We start from the raw sequence: 19,663 nt of genomic DNA on the forward strand, positions 1-19,663 counted from the left end.
TTGCAGCGCCCGCAAGGTCCCTCTGCTCAAGAAAGCACACATACATGCCAGTTTGCCAATGAACATCTGAATGATTCAGAGGACAACTGGGTGAAAGTGTTGTGGTCAGATGAGACCAAAATGGAGCTCTTTGGCATCAACTCAACTCGCCGTGTTTGGAGGAGGAGGAATGCTGCCTATGACCCCAAGAACACCATCCCCACCGTCAAACATGGAGGTGGAAACATTATGCTTTGGGGGTGTTTTTCTGCTAAGGGGACAGGACAACTTCACCGCATCAAAGGGACGATGGACGGGGCCATGTACCGTCAAATCTTGGGTGAGAACCTCCTTCCCTCAGCCAGGGCATTGAAAATGGGTCGTGGATGGGTATTCCAGCACGACAATGACCCAAAACACACGGCCAAGGCAACAAAGGAGTGGCTCAAGAAGAAGCACATTAAGGTCCTGGAGTGGCCTAGCCAGTCTCCAGACCTTAATCCCATACAAAATCTGTGGAGGGAGCTGAAGGTTCGAGTTGCCAAACGTCAGCCTCGAAACCTTAATGACTTGGAGAAGATCTGCAAAGAGGAGTGGGACAAAATCCCTCCTGAGATGTGTGCAAACCTGGTGGCCAACTACAAGAAACGTCTGACCTCTGTGATTGCCAACAAGGGTTTTGCCACCAAGTACTAAGTCATGTTTTGCAGAGGGGTCAAATACATATTCCCCTCATTAAAATGCAAATCAATTTATAACATTATTGACATGCATTTTTCTGGATTTTTTTTGTTGTTATTCTGTCTCTCACTGTTCAAATAAATCTACCATTAAAATTATAGAATGATAATTTCTTTGTCAGTGGGCAAACGTACAAAATCAGCAGGGGATCAAATACTTTTTTCCCCTCACTGTGTGTATGTGTGTGTATATATATATATATATATATATATATATATATATATATATATATATATATATATATATATAAAATTATTTATTTATTATATTTGTGATTGGTTCATTATGATCCATGGAAATATACATCTGATGACAGATCAGAGAGAAAGTGAAGCTGATATAGCTCAGGGATAAAGTGATGAGATCCATGAAAACAGGGCAGCTGTGCATCACCTACACCCTAGAAGTCTCTAAAAGATGAGATAAGGAGGGAAATGATGGGCGAGGAACACAAACCGGCTCCTCCGCTGATTTCAAGGAAAAACTCACATAACTTTTTTAATCAACGTATAGTTCAAGTACGTTTGCGTGTAACCTTTACCTCTGATAATTATAGAGCCTCGACTCTCAGTACACTCCCTCCGTGTCTCTCTTGTACACACACTAATAAAACACGTGCGACGTTTGTGCTGCCAGCGATCTTCACCTGCCTCTACTGTGTGCCCACTGTAACACACAATACACAGTGGGAAAACACACAAAACCACTAAGATGTTGACGTCAGGATTCACTGATAATCAGTTGGCCGATATATCATGATATTCATCAGGTACACGGTGATTAATCAGACTGATTCAATTTGGTAACATTTTGCTTTCAAAAATGTAAGTATTATTCTTTTAATACTAATCGTGTCTATAAATAAGACGACGTGGCCGCATTTCGTTTCGTTGTGACCGCCTCTGACTAGCGAGAAGCCGAGAATAAAAGTATCATTATTCTCCATCCGATTGTCTTTAAACATTGTATAAATGATCATCATTTAAATAATCATTAAAATACTTCTAAATATTTAACATGCTTGAAACATTCTTTTCCACGAATCTCTGTTATACCCGATGACAATTATAATGTAACGTAAAAAATTTCACATTCACTGAAACCGGTTTCCTGAACACATCCACCCCTATGAAATATTTGGAATATCCTACAAAGTCACATGTTCGACATCATCCAAAGTTCCCGAGGAGAAGAAGAAAAGCCCTGTCGTTCTTTTTTCCTTTATATTCAATGACGAGGTCACTTTGAATGTACACCACTGTTGTACAAATTATTGACTGAAAGAAAATTAAATCATTAAAAATAATCATTTGAAGTAAATCATTAGAATGTCAGTAATGTCCTTCAGTCATAAATATGGAAGCTAGTTAACAACAATTTGTGTTTGTTAATTTTATGCTTTAAAAAAAAAAAAAAATAAATAAAAAAATCCTCAAAGCCTGTTATTTATTTAAGAGCAAAATGCAGCCTGCCAGCAAAGAACCGTTTTAAAAACACTGAGATACCATTGCCGGAGATGGGTTAAGACACTTTTTTCCAATAATTAAATGCATGTTTTGTTGGATTTTTAAAGAATTACAGTGGCTAAATGGAACCGTAATCATGGAATCCCTCGTTACAGACATGACTGAAGATGTGACCCGAGCCCCAGACATTAGCATCAATTAATAATGAAACCATGAAGTGGCTCATTCATCTTTTATTATCTCAAATAACTCCAATAAAACATTCACCAGAAATTCCAACAAGCGGCATAAAAATGACAGACGCTATTAGCATCAAGTGCTCAGATTAATATTTAATTGTTTTTTAGTGTGTACTATTAAGTAGTGTTTAAGATTATCAGGTTATAACTAATGAATATACAGAATACTGTATAATATCTTATAACTGTGTTAAATGTGTTAAAACGTTTCAATTTCTCAGTGCCGTAGAGGATCTCACTCCATGCCCACGATCCTGCGTAGAAACCATGAGCTGTACCGACTCTTTAGATGGTTAAGACTAGGATCTGGATCAAGGTTTTAAAGTCCAGCATCATTCGGCACTCTGTGTAGTGCTCACTCAGAGACGATTCAAGTCAGTCCTCCGTGTCCCTCAGATCAGCTGAGACTCCCGGATCTGGATGCCTGGACTGGAAGCGATGATGATCTCGGTCAGTGGAGCGCATCCTGGAGATGGGATCCTTGAGGAGAGAAAGACAGAAGAAGTGTGAGGAAATACTGTATCGCCTTCACTCTGGACACAGTGATCAGATTATTTTAAGTGGCAATTTTGTACATTAGAATAAACTTGATGTTGATTATACAAAAATAAATACATGAATAAAAACAAATATTTCTTCACAGCGTCCACTTTTCCCTAATGTAACCCTGACCTCCGAACTCGAAAAATCACCTTTGAAGTCACTCTTAGGTCAAACCAAATGCTATGCACCAAGAGCTACCAGTCACTTTGAGGTGCATAGCAGTTAGCGAGGATACATTTAAAGAGGAAACCAGTGAGTCATTTTTAAAATTTTTTTTTTGTAGTTCAGACTTTCAAAAATATTTCAGCTCACAACAACAAGAAAATATGTTCCACCATTGTTGTCTCTTATGACACTAACTGCTAACATTAGCCATGTCACCTAACTAGCTAACTAACATAACAGATAACTTATGTATCTTCTGCTTGCTAGCTTGGTGACATGACTAATGTTAGCAATTTAGCACAACACAAACTGTCGTTTTAGTGGAAAATATTAGTTAGTTGTGTTTGTGGAAAATATTTTCTTGTTGTTTTAAGCAGAAATATTTTTTAGCAGTGAGGCACCCTATTTTTTTCTATATATATAGATTTTATAGACCCTTAAATTGTTATAGATTTTTTTTTTATTTTATGACTTCTACATTAGATTTCCAAACATTCGTTTTCCAGCACAAAATGAAATGTTACAGAAAAATGTTTGCATGTTAGTAAAGAAAGCAGCATATTACGTAAGAGACACTTTTCAAATGAAAACACAATGAAGGCTGCTGAGTTTTGCTGCAAAAATAAGAAGCGAGTGCGACAGTTAAAGTCTCCAGAAGAACTGTGTCTGGTTCTGCAACATGCTCAATAAAACTTGCAGCTCATTTCCTTATAAAACTGCACTAACCGTACCTGAGACTACCGATTTTTATTTTTTCATCACACCAAACATTGACTTTGTTTCATTTACTACTGTTTACGGTATTATTTTTTAAAAAATGTAGAAACATTTAATTTCATCATTTTGAAGGCATCTTTGCTCTATAGCATTTCTTTGCATAGTGTAAGACATGCAAGAAAAGCAGATCAGAACTAGAAGCGCTTTGCAAATGGAAAGACAGAACTTTCTGCAGGGTTTCATCCACAGCTCTGTGCTTTTATGATTTGATGTTCTCCTCTATTGAAGTAAAGCATGTTTTGATTGGCAACTCGACTCGTTTTAAACTATAGTGAGTAAGCAGTAAAAGCAGTAAACTCTCTCCGAGACTTCCGTTACTTCCGCTAACGAGAGCTTTCCTTCCAGCGGCCTCCCTCTTCCTCTCTGTCTGCTTCACTTTCTGTTTCTCTCTCTCTCTCCTTCCTCCCCTCCAGCTCCGAAGCTCTTTATTGCCAAAAATAAATAAAAAAATATTAATATGACCACAGGATACACCATTGTTAATGCAGCAGAAAAACACACACACACAGAGAAAAGGTTAATAATGTGTTATAAATGTGTATAAAGCCCACATTCTGAGGAAAAAAAGGAACAATTTTCCAGCAATCTGTTCTATAAACGTCTCGAGAGCATCTTGTCAGAGAAATAAACATTTCCATTGTAACATCCAAAGACTAGATTTCTTGTTTTATTGAGTATGCAAATGCATGCATATTTAATTCAACAATTTGCATAAATGAATGATGCATTTCGGGGGGGGGGGTTTAAACGAAATAAAACAAAAACAAAGAATATGAACCGGCAAAGATGAACTGTGATATCTATTGTTTTAAATGACCCTGTTTACCTGTAGTGTCACACGTTATGTCTCAAACAAAAGATTTTAACGTTATTTATTATTTCTCTGCTGAAAAAAAAACGAAAAAGAGACCCTCATAAAATGTGTAATGGTTTTAACGGTTATAATCGGAATTGTATTGGTTTTAATGGAAACTGTAATTGTCCCTGCCGGTCTCCACTGGTAATTCGTTGCCTTGTACTGATGGCATGTTACAGTATGTCTAGTGGATAAACCAATAATGGTAATGGTTTTGATGGTTAGCTCAAGGTTTGTAATTGTAGCGGAAACCATTAGAATTTCTGTGATAGTTTCTACAGTTTTTTTCAGCAGGGTGCTATTACAGCATGTTCCAAAGTGTTTGATTCCTCTCATACCACAGCAATCGGCAAACACTAACATTTTTTATTTGTTAGTGAACGTGTCATACTTTTTATCCATTTAGAGCTACATTTGATGTTGTAGAACACCTGCAAAAAGATGTTAGTTCCTGTTCTCACTTACGTTACAGCAGCTATAAGTTGTTTCCTCACCAGCGTCACTTCTGTCGTGTTACTGTACTAAGAAACAGGAAAAAAAAAAGTGCAAAGTCCCGTCATGGAGACTTTCCATTGGTGGAAAAACTTACCGACACTGGAGACTCCTTCCATAAATGTTCAACAATTCTCTCCTTACAGAAAACTTCACCATATTAACAATTATACTGAATGTTTTTCTTTGTCAAATAACAACGTGTGTTTAAAACCCGTTAGTTATTAGCTTTAAATGACGTGGAGCGTAAACCTCTGTCCGTACAAGTCTCCGTGAAAGCTGTTACTATAGAAACAGTAACAAATTAGAACATGTGCATTAAATAAACCTGTGATTTTCCTTGCAGCTGGAACTACTGCCCGAGCTGCACTTAAAGACAATTAATCAACACCTTTTGATCAATGAGAATGGAAAATTTGACAACAATGTGGTATAAAGAACATACGTATTATACAAGCTCTCTGATTAAAACATGCTTTATTGCAGTTCAGCAACACCTGGTCCTGCAGTGTGTGTGTGTGTGTGTGTCTACCAGCTGTCCTACACACTGAGTGCTGCAGGGATTGTGTGTGCAGAAGATTAGCTTAAAGACTTCATGCACGCTGAATTGAAGCTGTATGCCGGCATGGTGAGATGGTCCAAGCCTGTAGTGAAGCACTGAATCACAGCTTTATTTCTGAAAAACAATCGATGGGCACAAAAAAGCCGGAGCCGTGTGGAGACAGCAGCTCCAGACAGGCTGCCGGGGAAAGAGAGGCCTGGCTCTTAGAGCCGTGCCGACGGATAATCCTGAGTGACGGCGCTCTGGCCTAGCAAATAAACACGAAAGGGGGATTATTAAGGGGGGTTGATAGAAATGAGATCAGAGGAAGGTTAATGTTGTTTGACAGAAAGCACGCCTGGCACCGAGGTGGGCACAGATTAGCGAAAACAGAAGTGACATTATATTACACCTCTTAGCCAATTTCTGGCTCACATTTCTCACCTACTCGCTCTTTCTCACACTCTCATGCTGTCTAGTTGCTGCTCGTCTGTTGTGGCCATCATAAAAGATCCCTATATAACATACACACACACATTATTGCTGTTCTGAACACTGCTGCTTGGTGAAAGGCTAGCATAATCAAGTATAACATAGAATTTAAACCCTTTGCTAGCATGCGTAACTAGCATTTGGTTGTACTACAAATCGTATTACTCAAGCGTTTAGTGTTTACCAAAATATCATGAGTGTGTCTCGAACACTTTCGATATCTCTAATGCACGCTCAACTTTACTGCAAGTGGCCAGAGATAATGACAGCATTATCGATAATTATAGTATAGTATTAAGCTTACTGCAGCACTATAGTATTATAACATTATAGTATTAAATACTGTATACAGAGTAGCATAATGAACAACAATACAAATAGAAAATAACAGCAATAATCATAATTGCACATGTGGAAGCATGTAATTTGTCATTTGTAAGCCACAATGCACAGAACTGGGGCTTTATCAACTCTTTAGTCTTTTTTAGTTATTAAATAATTTTTATATCAACACTAACACTTATTTAGTGTTTGGTTAATTATGCAAGACTTTCAGATGGGAGGGTCTATATTTAGAAAGACTTAATTAAATCTTACTCTCTAAGAGTACTCATTTTCTACCTGATTTAGGTCCTAAACGGCTTAATAAGAAATACATAAACTGAATACATAATCTGTAATTATCTACATACACCTAGCCTACATGGTGTAATTAATTTCAGTAAAAAGAAAGTATTGCAAAAAGGACAAACCTCTTGGACCATATTTTCCTTCTTCCTAACGGTTTTAGGTTATTTTAATTCAAGTTCTGACTCTGCGCTCACTGTTTATGCCATTTCTGAGGATGCTAAAATGTTATTTTCAGCAATCCTGATTTACTCAGCTTCACTCATGTATATATTTGGTTAATTTACTTCTTTCCTGCCATCTTGGGCAGGTAAATTCTGATGAATACTTTCCTTTTATTGGCGCACTATGGCAATGTAGATAAGTTAGGGCATGTTTCATTCAAATTTTGTGTGTATGAGAGTAAATTGGGGAGTGTGTTATGCAGGAACAAGTGGGAGGAGCTTGTTTCCATGCAGCTGAAGTGGATTCATCATTTGCGCTCACATTACTGCTTGTTTTGATGTGGTATTACCGTTTCGCTCAAGCCACGCTCGTTTCTACACGGTCTTGGACAATGGTAGGCTTCACACTCTGGATAAGCTTTACCCTGAATGTTTTGTGCCTGCACTTTTACGTTATTATTATAATAATAGCAATAATAATTAAAAATTAAAGAAGCTTGGTGAAAAAATGTCATGCACAATGGCTTTACTTCTTTTACTTGGTAAAACAAAATGGCGTCATTCAATCCTGTGGAGAAGAAAATAACATTCAACCAAATGTTTCTTCTCCTGTGGAGAAGAAAATAACATTCAACCAAATGTTGCGGTCAGCAAAGCGACACAGACAGAGCAACATGGTTGATCACTGCACACATGGCCAAGATATTCTTCTGAAGTGAAAAAATTTTAACTTCATGTAATCTATTGGTTTAAAATACCTGTGCTACTCTCATGGTTTTTAATGGCTATAATGAGAATTGTATTAGTTTTAATGGAAACTATAAATGGTCCCTGTGGGTATCTACTGGTAATTTGTAGCCTTCTACTGGTGACATGTTTAGTGGATACCATTAAGGACTTGCATCCTTAATACATCCTACTACGCAATAGAAACCATTTGGTAATGGTTAACAGCTGATGGTTTGTAGTGGTATTTGTAGTGTAAACCATTAGAATTTCTGTGACTGTTTCTATTGGGTTTTTTTTTCAGCAGGGTGGACATGCACAAGCTTTACTTAAATGTTGCTGTTGCTACGGTTACCAAGCAAGATATGAACAATTTTTTTAAAGCTGCATTGAGCGGGAATTGTGACTACTCATACCCCCACGGCAAACAAACTAGTGAACTAAAAACAAATGTAGCGTCCAATTAAAAACTAAAGAACAAACATGACCAGTTCTCGGTGTGTCTTTCTCCACTGTAAAGCCTTTTTTTCCAGTATCTGATGAAATTAAGAGCACTAAAAGGAAGTTTGAGATCACGAGCCAGCTGGGTGAGATTTCACTGTGCCGGAGATGCAGAAATTTAGGAAGGGGACGCAGCTGCACATTTCTTTAAGGGAACTGAGGTCAGCACATTGATTGTGTGAGAGAAATCCACTGAGGAAAATTTACTCTCCTCACGTGGGTGAATAAAGAGCCTCAGGAATGGGACAAAGTCCATGAAAATGCTTTAGTCCTCACCAAGAGGAACAAGGCTTACATTAACGCACTTCAGTATAGCTTTAATAGAGCTGATCCATGATAAGCTGTTTTATTTTTTACCTCTAAGGTCTGGATATAAAATGTTAAAGAAACCCAAATGTACTTGATCAGCCAAGACATACTCATCTTTCACGCAGTCACCTCGCAGTAAGACGTATCAAGGAAAAGTATAGACGCTATTTAGATTCGAATAAAATATTTTATAGAACACCACTGCTCATAGCTAAACGTGACATGCTACATCAAATATCATGCAATTGTTTGTTTTATTTAGCGTGTATTAACGCGCTTACCTAGCTAGCAAACTCACCACATGTTATAACATTGTTTCATGTTAGCTAACACCAAAGTCAACATGTAACTGGGCAACAAATTGGAGCTTTTACTCATCCAGTGAGGTGACTACTGAATTGATCATATGTCCGTCCCATTGGCCTGCGTTCACACTAGGCACTTTCTTCTATTTTTTCTTCCATATTTAACTATGATGATGATGATGATGATGATGATGATGATGAGGAGGAGGAGGAGGTGGCTGCTTGCCTTAAAGTTTTGGCTTTATTCTCACTCACCATCAAGACTTATTTTTTGCTACCCCAAGCTGTCACCTGATTGCTTAGGTGTTAAAAACAAGCAGTTGTCACTTAAGGCTTTCAGCTTTTTCAAACACTCTGCAGTGACCGGCGCATTTTTCCCAGCTTCTTGAAGGATTACATATAAAACAATGGATATGGTCCATTGTGAAAGCAGCCTTAGGCTCCGCCCACAAATTTTAATGTAAATATAGTTCCACTTTGACCTTAAATGTGGATTTACAGATTATCCTTGCTATTTATTTGGAGCACATACATGAACTCTATTTATACTGGTATATTAAATATAGATTTATATTTATAAAAACGTCTTTACTGATCAACGATATCTGGCTTAAGGTGAGTTTGGATTACAGTCCTGGAGCGTTGAAACTTCATATTACTAATTTCCTGGTTCTAAATACACAGAGTTAACACACATCCCGCAAAAAGCTGATCCAAGCTGAGTGTGGGGAGAGGACAAAAAAAACAAAACAAGAACAGATGGGAAATGCTGGGAAATTCAGAACAGAGTCATGAATAAGTCAGAGCTATGGAGTTGTGTGGTGTGAGAGAGTGGAGTAGCCATGTTTCCCTGGGGAAGAGGCTTTGTCTGCCCTGGGGAAGAGGCTTTTCTCCCTGCTGCTCTCAGGACGCTTTCTGCGGGTTCCTGTGTGCTGTTTTGGTTCAGAACTGACTGACTGACTGCACTACCAGCCTCATCATGGTGACTCCCCTGTGGATGCGGGAGCATGAGACATGCAGGACCTTCACCCCTCTCTCTCGCGCTCTCCGCACCCTTATGCTCACTAATGCTCTTACATACATCATGTGAGAAAGGATGTGAAAACATGCAGGCGCTTAATACAAAGCAATTCAAGTGCAGTACGTATCCTGGCTCTGCTAGGGTTGCCAGATATGTGCTAATCCTTGTATTCTATGAAGAGTTGCACTAATCACTAATAGCTACGCTGTGCGAGTCCATAATTCAACTGAGGAACTTGAAAATAACAATATTTCGTAGGATAACGTTATCATTACAAGACAATGAAGTAAAACAAGCAATGTTTACAAACAAGCAAAATTCTAAATACAATTGTATTAGACACACAGCTGCTTGTTAGGCTAGCAGTCATTTACAATTTAAATTTTTTTAAGTTTTGAGCTGAAATAAATGTACACATTCTGGACCGTATTTAGAGTAGTATTAATGTTGAAATTGCGTACAGACTACAGCTGGGTAACGTGATGACATAATTTATCACTGTACTATGTCAAAATACATTTTTCTGCGATTATCGCAATAAAAATAGTAAATAATTAGAATCTGACTGCAAGAAGCTGACGTGATATCTACAATTTCAAAGTACAAAAAATTCTCTCTTTTTCAGTGTTCAATACAAATTATATGAACAATTTGTGTATTAACAATAAACTAAATTACAATGATTATTTATCAATAATACACAGAATTTTTTAATGCAGCACTAACTGTATTGCTCGGTTCTTGGTAGTAAACCTACATCATGATCTAGTACCATATAGTACCATATCTAGTACCATATAAATGTCTTTAAAAATCATACATATATGATATGATATTATGGTCATATTCTCCACCCCTGAATCAGCCCTCTGAGCATAAATGCAGACTTATGTGCCACATTTGGATTTGTAACGCTGATTTCTGACCATATGTACTGTAAAAAAAAAGTTTTTTCAAGGTTTTTCCCTGACAAAAAAAATTATTCCTTAGCAAGTAAAGATATCTTGAATAAAGGAAAAGTTTCCTCATTATGAGATTATTTGATCAAATCTACAACCATTAAGCCTATTTCTAGATATATTTAATAACTTCAGGCTTAAAATTGTCTAAACAAGCAAAACAAGCTAAATTATGTCATGAAATGAATAACAATTTCTAGAAATAGGCTTAATAATCATATGTTTGTGTAAAAGCATTCTAATAAAGAGAAATATTAGTTGAATTTGCCAATATTCATGATATTTTTACTTGTTAAGATGTCTTTTTTTTTTTTTTTAAAGTGGTGATCTTTGTTCCTAAAGTTTTGCGCTTTTTGACTAAAAGACAAACCTTCAAAATTCTTAAAGATCTTTAGAAATTTCATGTATGGATTTTTTTTTATTATTTCGAATATATAAATATTTAAGAACTCCTGAAGACCAAATGGAAATTTGGAAATTATCTTTCATAAAATATGGAAATATTATGTTTTAAAGCAGCAATTAGCTACACATGAAAAAAATCCTAATGATGATAAAATTTGAGATTTTTACGTCCATAATCCCTGTTCAAATCTAATCCCGATAACTCTACACACCTGAAACGAGCCATTGAGGAAAGAGCGCCAACCTCCAACTATTTTCTAGTGTCAAAACCACAAACCACAAAAAAACGAGTGAAATGTGCAAGCGCTGAAACGCAAAGAGCTTCCAGTTCATTCAGATCAAGTTACACACACACACCTGCTCACAGCGAGGTCACGGTAGCGCCTTCCCTCATCCTGCAGAAGGAATGCTGGAATATCAAGTCAGACTGCTTGTTAAAAATTATCGATCTAACATTCAGAAAGGTTGTGGCACAAAATTGGTCTGAAACAGTAGAACAACATTCTGAAGAGATGAATCAGAAACTACGAGGAAAAACAAGCTGATAAGATTAACATGCAACCTGTTTTTTTTCCTGCAGATTACTCACAAAGTTGGAGAACTAAATGATTCGACTCTTTCTAGGGCAGGAGGTAACATGTGAACCTTACAACTCCACCAAATATGTTGGCTTCACAGAGTCGGTTTCTCAATTCTGAGAACGCAAAAAGATCAGACTTGAGTTCTCGTGAAGAACGGTCTTGCCAGGCTACTTTGAAAGAACAAACTCGGAAGGACACGAGGACATCGAACGCATCTTTGTGAGAACTGAGATGTGCTGCGATCTTCCTGTTGAGCAATGGACCGTCCAAGAACATTTCTAGTCTTGGGACAGGACCACCGACCGGACAATAAATTCAACACCGTAACATTCATAAAACAAGCAAAATAACTTTTACTTTAAAGGTGTACAAGTGTGTGTAAACGCATGTTTTAAACGATAAACATACAAGCTTACCATTACTTCAGGAAGGCGTAGTTTCATTAATATACTTCTGAGGGATAAATTTGACTTTTCAACAACCTCAGATATACTGTATCTCAATCTAAATCATATATCAAAATCATTCGCTTTAGACGCATATTTAGATTATCGTTAAGCAGACAGTTACGGGTCAAACTTGCGTCATCCGCCATTGGCTTCTGGGACTTCATGCGGGTTCGGTGTGCTTAAGTCTGCATCCGAGGCATCATCGATATAAAGAACACATGGTAAATGGTCTGCACTTATATAGCGCTTTTATCCAAAGCGCTTTACACGGTGTCTCATTCACCCATTCACACACACCAATGGTAGCAGAGCTGCCATGCAAGACGCTAACTTGCCATCGGGAGCAACTTGGGGTTCAGTGTCTTGCCCAAGGACACTTCGGCATGTGGAGTCATGTGGGCCGGGAATCGAACCGCCAACCCTACGATTAGTGGACAACCCGCTCTACCGCCTGAGCCACAGCTGCCCGGGTAATGAGTCTGGGTCACGAGTCCCCCGCTACTTGTGTTCTTGAGTATTGGAATTGAACTTTGGCGGTGGACGATGATGTAGAACATGTTCACAAGGACGCAAGATCACATAAGAGCGCATACTGAGAAACAGTTAGAGTCGTCGTCGTCTTCTACCCTCTCCGCAAAAGTCTTCCGATTTCACGGGTCACAATTTTTGACACCGAGCCACAAACTTAGGCAGGATCGTAACTCCTACAGCATACGGGAGAAGTGTAGTGTACCCATCCTGAAAATTCAGGTCTGCAGTCTTTCTAACACTGTCGGCAACTTTAGCAGTTTTGTGCTCGTGCTCGCTTAAAAAAAAAAAAAAAATCAGTTTGAAATTTTGAAAAAATGTAAATGTTAAAGGTTGACACTCTTCCCTGACATCTGCATAATGGCTCCAGTGAAGCCGACGTCACAATGTGAAAAGACCGGGTGCTTTTTTTTTCCAGGCTGGGCCAAGTGTAAAAGTGTGTAAGAGTATGTGTGTGTATAGGTGTGTGTGTGTGTGTGTGTGTGTGTGTGTGTGAGAGAGAGGGATCAGGCCTCTAGGGATAGGCAGAGAATACGGGTGATTTAAACATTAGCTATTTTTAAAGTGACTGCTGTCATAACTGAGCATAGCTCATCTTTCCTCCACACCTACAAGTTTTTCCACCTGTGTGTGTGTGTGTGTGTGTGTGTGTCTATGCATGCGCACATGATTTTATAGAAGATCTACAAGAACCTGAACTTCAGCTTTTTAGACCGGGAAACATGCGGAGAAGAACAGGAGCAGGAAATGGAAATAAAAGCTTGTTCATTAGAAGAGTAAATAAACACGACTCCAAAGAAATAATAGTAAATCCTCAGATCTCAAATCACATGAATGACTCACACCCTTTCATTTCCGCTGCAGAGGAATTTAATACGTTGAGTCACGCGCTGGGCGTTATGGAAGTTCAAACAAGGAGCAAATCAGAATTTTATTTAATTTAATTTTTTATTTTTTTTTTACACACCAAAAATCAGGAACACAACCAACAAAAATTTATCAATCACGAATTTTAAAAAGAAGTTTACATTCCACTTTAGCATTTAACCTGATTTTAGTATTTGTCTTACTTTTATATACTAAATGTGATACTAATGAATGAATGTATTTTTATTCTAGTTTTACACACGTCTTGTAATTATGTATTTATATCGTTCAGATTTTCTTCTCTCTCTCACCATTATTTATTGCATTAATATTATTTTCCCAATTGTACCGTTATATTTCACACTGCGCTTAGGAGTCGCTCTTTCACCCTTTGGTAGTTATTTTGTTGTTTTCAGCTTTATGTGAGCCAAGCTTTGCCTTTTATGGAGTTTTGGAAGCGTTAAATGTCAAAATCAGTTGTGCCATGAATGTGCTTTGTAATTTACGGCTAACTGGCATTTATTTATAACACGCTGTATACGAGTACCAAGAAAATCAGCATAGCCACAACCTTTCCAAATCTGGTACAAACTTTTAGTTTGGCCACAAAAACTATTGGATACAACTTGATTAAACTGTTGGTAAATGAGGCCTATTGTTAGTATCCATGAAGCTCCTCCACCTCCTGCACGCCAGTTTAAGCCCTTGGTTTTGGAAATACATCAATTTTCATCAAATATCTTGATTGGTGATGGACAAAAAGTGATCATTAGAGCGTCTTATTCAGAAATAACAGTGTAGATGCCTGGCTCTGGTAGATAGTCTATAATCTCTCCTGCCTTCTGGTTCATGATGATGTCTGCAACAAGTCCTAAAGGTCTGAAAGTGTTAAAGATCAGGAGAACTTTGGAGGCTCAGAGTCGCGACATTAATGCTACAATGAAAATCTAATCCTGATGGATCGAATAAGGCTTTCGTTTAACAAAATAAAATCAGGAGGCGCCATGAAAAAACAGAGTAACATGAATAACCTTGATAAATGTGTGGTATTAGGTTGGGATTAAACAATTACTATGGCAAGTACTGCATTCGGCGTTTTCAGCCAAAGAGAATGAGAATTTAAAATGCTTAAGAAATGTTTAAGTCCTGTTGACAGTTAATAGCTATTAAAGAGGCCACCCTGAGTGTTTGTGCCTTGGGTAAAGCCCAAGCACAGGCTAATGACGGACATGAACAGTGACTGGAGCTTTGACATTAAGCCATACTTATTTCCAGCTTATGGAACTATTGACCTTTCTAAATCTTTAAGCCATGTACATCTCCTCTTACCTATCTGGGGATTCCCGACTCGTCGCGCGAGCCTCGTTTCGGCCTGGTTTAGAGCAGGAGGATTTCAGGAGTGGGCTGGTGACACCTCTGTGAGTCCGGTGCAGGAGAGATCTGACCCGGGTGGACTGGGCACCACTGCGTCTGCGTGCCACTCGACCCACGGGACCCGAACGCAGCCTCCGCAGGGACATCGGGGAACTACAGAGAACCAGCATGGGTTCATCAGCTACATCTCACAACACAATACAACCTTTCAAACACAACACTATAGGACGACGTACTGTATTAACATGTGACATATACAGTACGAATACACACTACTCTACTACCATCCAAACTTAACTGAAGATATCATACAGTGGATATAAAAATGACTACACACTCTTGTTAAAACAAGGGATTTAGTGATAATGATAATATTAAAACATTTTTTAATAAAAGTTCAGACTGTGCTTAGAATAAAATCAGATTCACAAAAAAAAAGAAGAGGCGCAACATTTTGGAAAAGTCCAGTCAGAGTCCAGACATACCGCAAACCGCTATTTGATAGATCTGAAACATTATTGCAAGGAAGAGTCGATAATAAAGCGGCCAAATCCAGATGTGCTAAGCTGGTAGACACTTACAGAAAAAAGGACAGAGTGCTTTATTGCAAGCAAAAATGTGCTTTTGCTATAAATCACTCACATTTGTACAAAAACAACAAGGTGACAGATATGCAATAGTTTGCATACCCTTGGGACAAAATGAAGAAATGGAACATAGAACAACATGATATTTAGTGTGTTAGGTTTCAAGTCCAACTTGTAAAATAACAACGATAGCAACTACAAGCCAGACACACAGACAGCCAGATCAACAGACACACACACGTGTGAATACACACACACACAGAGTAGTAGTGTTTATGAAGTGTCAGGTGTCCTGCAGGTATCATAGGCAGAAAGATCTCTCTCTTTCTCTCACTCACACACGCACACACACAGACATGAATGTGTACACACACACACACACACACACACACACACACACACACACACACACACACTCACACACTCACACACAGCGCGAGAGAGGAGGGGCTATATCTTTTGACACCCTGTAACACCAAATAAGCAGCTAATCATAGTGAATATTCACTGAAACCAAAAACTTCATTGTGTCGAACCATGACCTGGAATGTTCCTCTAGCATCAGCACGTCCAGCTAAATTCTAACAGTACATACAAAATATTACATGCTGACATGGCATTTAGTCGGTTGACCTCTGACATCAATGGCGCACTGACCCTTGACCACTAAAGTACTACAGTATTTCACAACATGGCCTCAGTTACACCACTAATAATAATTAATAACACAAACTTCTACATAAGTGATGAAGAGTCAAATATCCAGAGAGAAAAGCACACACATCTGCTCACTGGTGGAAAACCACAGTGCTGTTGAATTCTCCATTCTGATTGGTCAGAAAGTGTTCTACAGTATAACAGCAGCTCTGACAGCAGGTCTGGCACTACATAAACACATGTTGTTGTTTTTAAAGTGAGTAATTGTAGATATGGAGAAGCTTTCTTTGGAAGGAGTCTCCAATGTCAGCGCATTGCAAGTCTGAAGTAAAACGATCACTTTAAAGTTTTCGTCACAGGAAAGCGTTCACGAGAGACGACATTTATTTTCCTGTCTTATTAACCTCAAGAGAAACAAAAAGAGAGACTGGTGAGGGAATGACTGTTATAGCTGCTATAACATACAATAAGTCATAACTGTAAAAATCTATATCTTGAATTTAGATATTTCTGTAAAGCTGCTTTGGGACAATATCTATTGTTAAAAGCGCTATACAAATACAATTGAATTTAACTGATTAACGAGAACTACCTGATTTTGCTGAGCAGACAAATCATCAGTGTCACAATGTGCCATTCTTTAATAAATAAAATGTGTAATTGTTGGCAGATTGCAGTGTAAAAGAGTAATAAAACACTTTGGGACATGCTGTTTTTGGAAAATAATCAATCAAGCTCATTGACAGCACATCCCTAAGTGTTATAATTCTAACATAATGGAAATCATGGAATAGAAGGAGATGAAACAAACAATTTCAAGATGTTAATGGGTTATTGGACACTATGTTTTACAGCTAAATCTGAAAAAATGAAAAATGTACTAAAATGTTATACATCACACTTTAGCCGGAGTTGCTGAGTTACAATTTTACTAAATATTACTTATAAACTTAGTCAATTTACATGATTATATCGAGAAACTCATTGCGAGTGAACATATAAATAACGGCAATTACAGGACTATGGAATGATTAATGAAAAGCCTATTGGTGGTTGGCTGCGTTTCAGCCATAATGATGCTCAATCCACGCTGAAAGCATTTGTTCGCACCAAACAGCGGCTCATGGGCAAACTCAAATCCTCGGCTGTTAGACGGCTCGGTGCTGAAAGATGAAGTATGGTGCTCTCACACAAAACTAAATCATTTCTGATGAGGATAATTCTCACGCTGAGAATTATCCCCCAACCCCCCCCAGCGACCCCTGGTGACCCCTCACCTCATCGCTGTGATTTCAGCTACTTGGCACTAACGTGAAAATGGTGGGGAATGACCGGTATGCAGCCGTTTCCCATCATCCCTTGCTCCCAGAGATTCCCATTACTACTCCTGAGCCTGCTGAATACGTGCATCAACAAACGGACACAAATTCAACAGGCAGCCATGAGATGTTTTAACCACGATGCCTTTTAAGACCTCAAGAACAACTAAATTGAGGGCAAGAAGCCCTCAATGTTTAACTTTAAACTGAGATCTTATCTCTGTAGAATAATTAACTGCAGGAGTAGACAAAACAATAGATTTAATTGACTAGGATGAAATGATAGCTAACTATGGAATAATGTATGACTAGTTAGTTAGTTAGTGTGTAAATACAGACATAGGAAGTCATAAACTCCGTCTACTGTTTTTGATACCATTGATCATATTATTCTCCTTGGTAGACTAGAAAACGTTGTTGGCGTTAAGGGAATGGCCCTCTCCTGCCTCAGGCCTTATTAGACTGATTGCACTCACGAAAGTATATTGTCCTTAAGCATTATGGGGCAATAAGCATATCTAATAATCTCTCCCTCCCTTTCCCACGCGCTCCCTCTCGCTTTCTGTCAAGCTACACATGATGCTCCTGAGATACCAGTGATCCTGACACCTTCTGCTCTCCGGACCAGCCTGATCCATCCTGATGCCCTACTTCTGGTTGGAGTTCTCATCAGTTGGAAGTCACATGCTGCTGCTGAGGATGGCCCCACATGGTGCAGCCTAAAGATCATTGCGATTGCTGAAGATGGCACCACTATAAAAATAAAGATAGCTTTGGACCTCAATTCATATGAACAGCTTTGCTATGATGACTAGTACAACTGCCACAAACAGTTTTGCTCTCAAGTCTCCATCAGTGAACATTGGGGAAATTCAACAAAACAGACTTCATGTAAAATGTATTAGCACATATATAGAAGGGATTTACTTATTTATAATCGCACTATCCGGTGTCACCCAGATGAGGATGGGTTCCCGTTTGAGTCTGGATCCTCTCAAAGTTTCTTCCTCATTTCGTCTCAAGGAGTTTTCCCTCACCACCGTCGCCTCTGGCTTGCTCATTAGGGATAAATTCATACATTTAAGATCTATATCCTGAATTTATACATTTCTGTAAAGCTGCTTTGGGACAGTGCCTATTGTTAAACGCGCTATACAAATAAAACTGAATTGAATTGGCGAAATTTCAGTTGCACGAAATTGTTCTGCACGGTCTTACACAGTGTTGTTTGTTGGTAAATGAGACCTTTTAGCTGTACTCATGTTCGACGCACGTGAATCGAAGAAGGCTTTGGCTGACTGCACGTTGTGACGAGGTCACATGACACGTCTCGGCCCACATCTGTGGAAAATCTGTGGTCATTTTTGAAAAATTGCAAGCTGCTCCGAATATTGCGGAGCTTGCTTGATTTTGCGTTAAATTATGCGATCGCAAAAATGGCGAAATCCTGAAGGGACTGAATGAAAATTTTTCGCAAAAGTCAATAAGTAGCAGTTATTTTCTTTCTCCGGTCCCTCTGAACTGACCCTACTTGTCGCCAGGGGCAACTACGGATGAAAACAAAAAAAACAACAACTAATAATCCACTTGTCCTGAGTGCCCATGATCCTGATTTTGCAGAATTGATTAATATGGATCTACAGCCTGAGGAATATGGAAATCATGTCCTACTACCATCACAAATAACTAGCTAGCTGCTAGTAAACTAGTTTGCATCGTTAACTTCTCAGAGATTTATTTAACAAATCGTAAACACACACCAAAAACAATTTTGTCACGAACATTACCAAAGTTAGCTAGCTGCCTAGCATCATATTTGAAAAATGTGCTTATTGGACCATAACAAGGTCAACAGCTAGAACCTATTCATGTTACACAGGTGCACTCACTCACTGGTAAAAGACCAGGTGATGCTTCTCTATGCATTTGGGTGAGTCTGTGGACAGTGTCGCCTCAGATTCCTGTTCCTGGCTGACAGGAGCAGAACCTGATG

The 19,663-nt window shown here is 38.5% G+C and overlaps 1 protein-coding gene across 1 annotated transcript in view; it reads right to left on the minus strand.

Moving 5' to 3' along the window:
- Positions 1–1,427: 1,427 nt before the first annotated feature.
- Positions 1,428–19,663, minus strand: part of si:ch211-266k8.4 (TBC1 domain family member 12) — a 54,240-nt gene continuing 36,004 nt past the window's right edge. Inside the window, exons 15-16 of the mRNA XM_053631414.1 lie at positions 15,063–15,260; positions 1,428–2,905 (exon numbers count right to left, since the gene is read on the minus strand). Coding sequence (XP_053487389.1) covers positions 2,818–2,905; positions 15,063–15,260 — 286 coding nt within the window. The 3' untranslated portion in view covers positions 1,428–2,817. The remainder of the gene's footprint in view (positions 2,906–15,062; positions 15,261–19,663) is intronic.

This window comes from Ictalurus furcatus, chromosome 8 (genome assembly GCF_023375685.1).
Source record: "Ictalurus furcatus strain D&B chromosome 8, Billie_1.0, whole genome shotgun sequence".
NCBI lineage: Eukaryota > Metazoa > Chordata > Actinopteri > Siluriformes > Ictaluridae > Ictalurus > Ictalurus furcatus.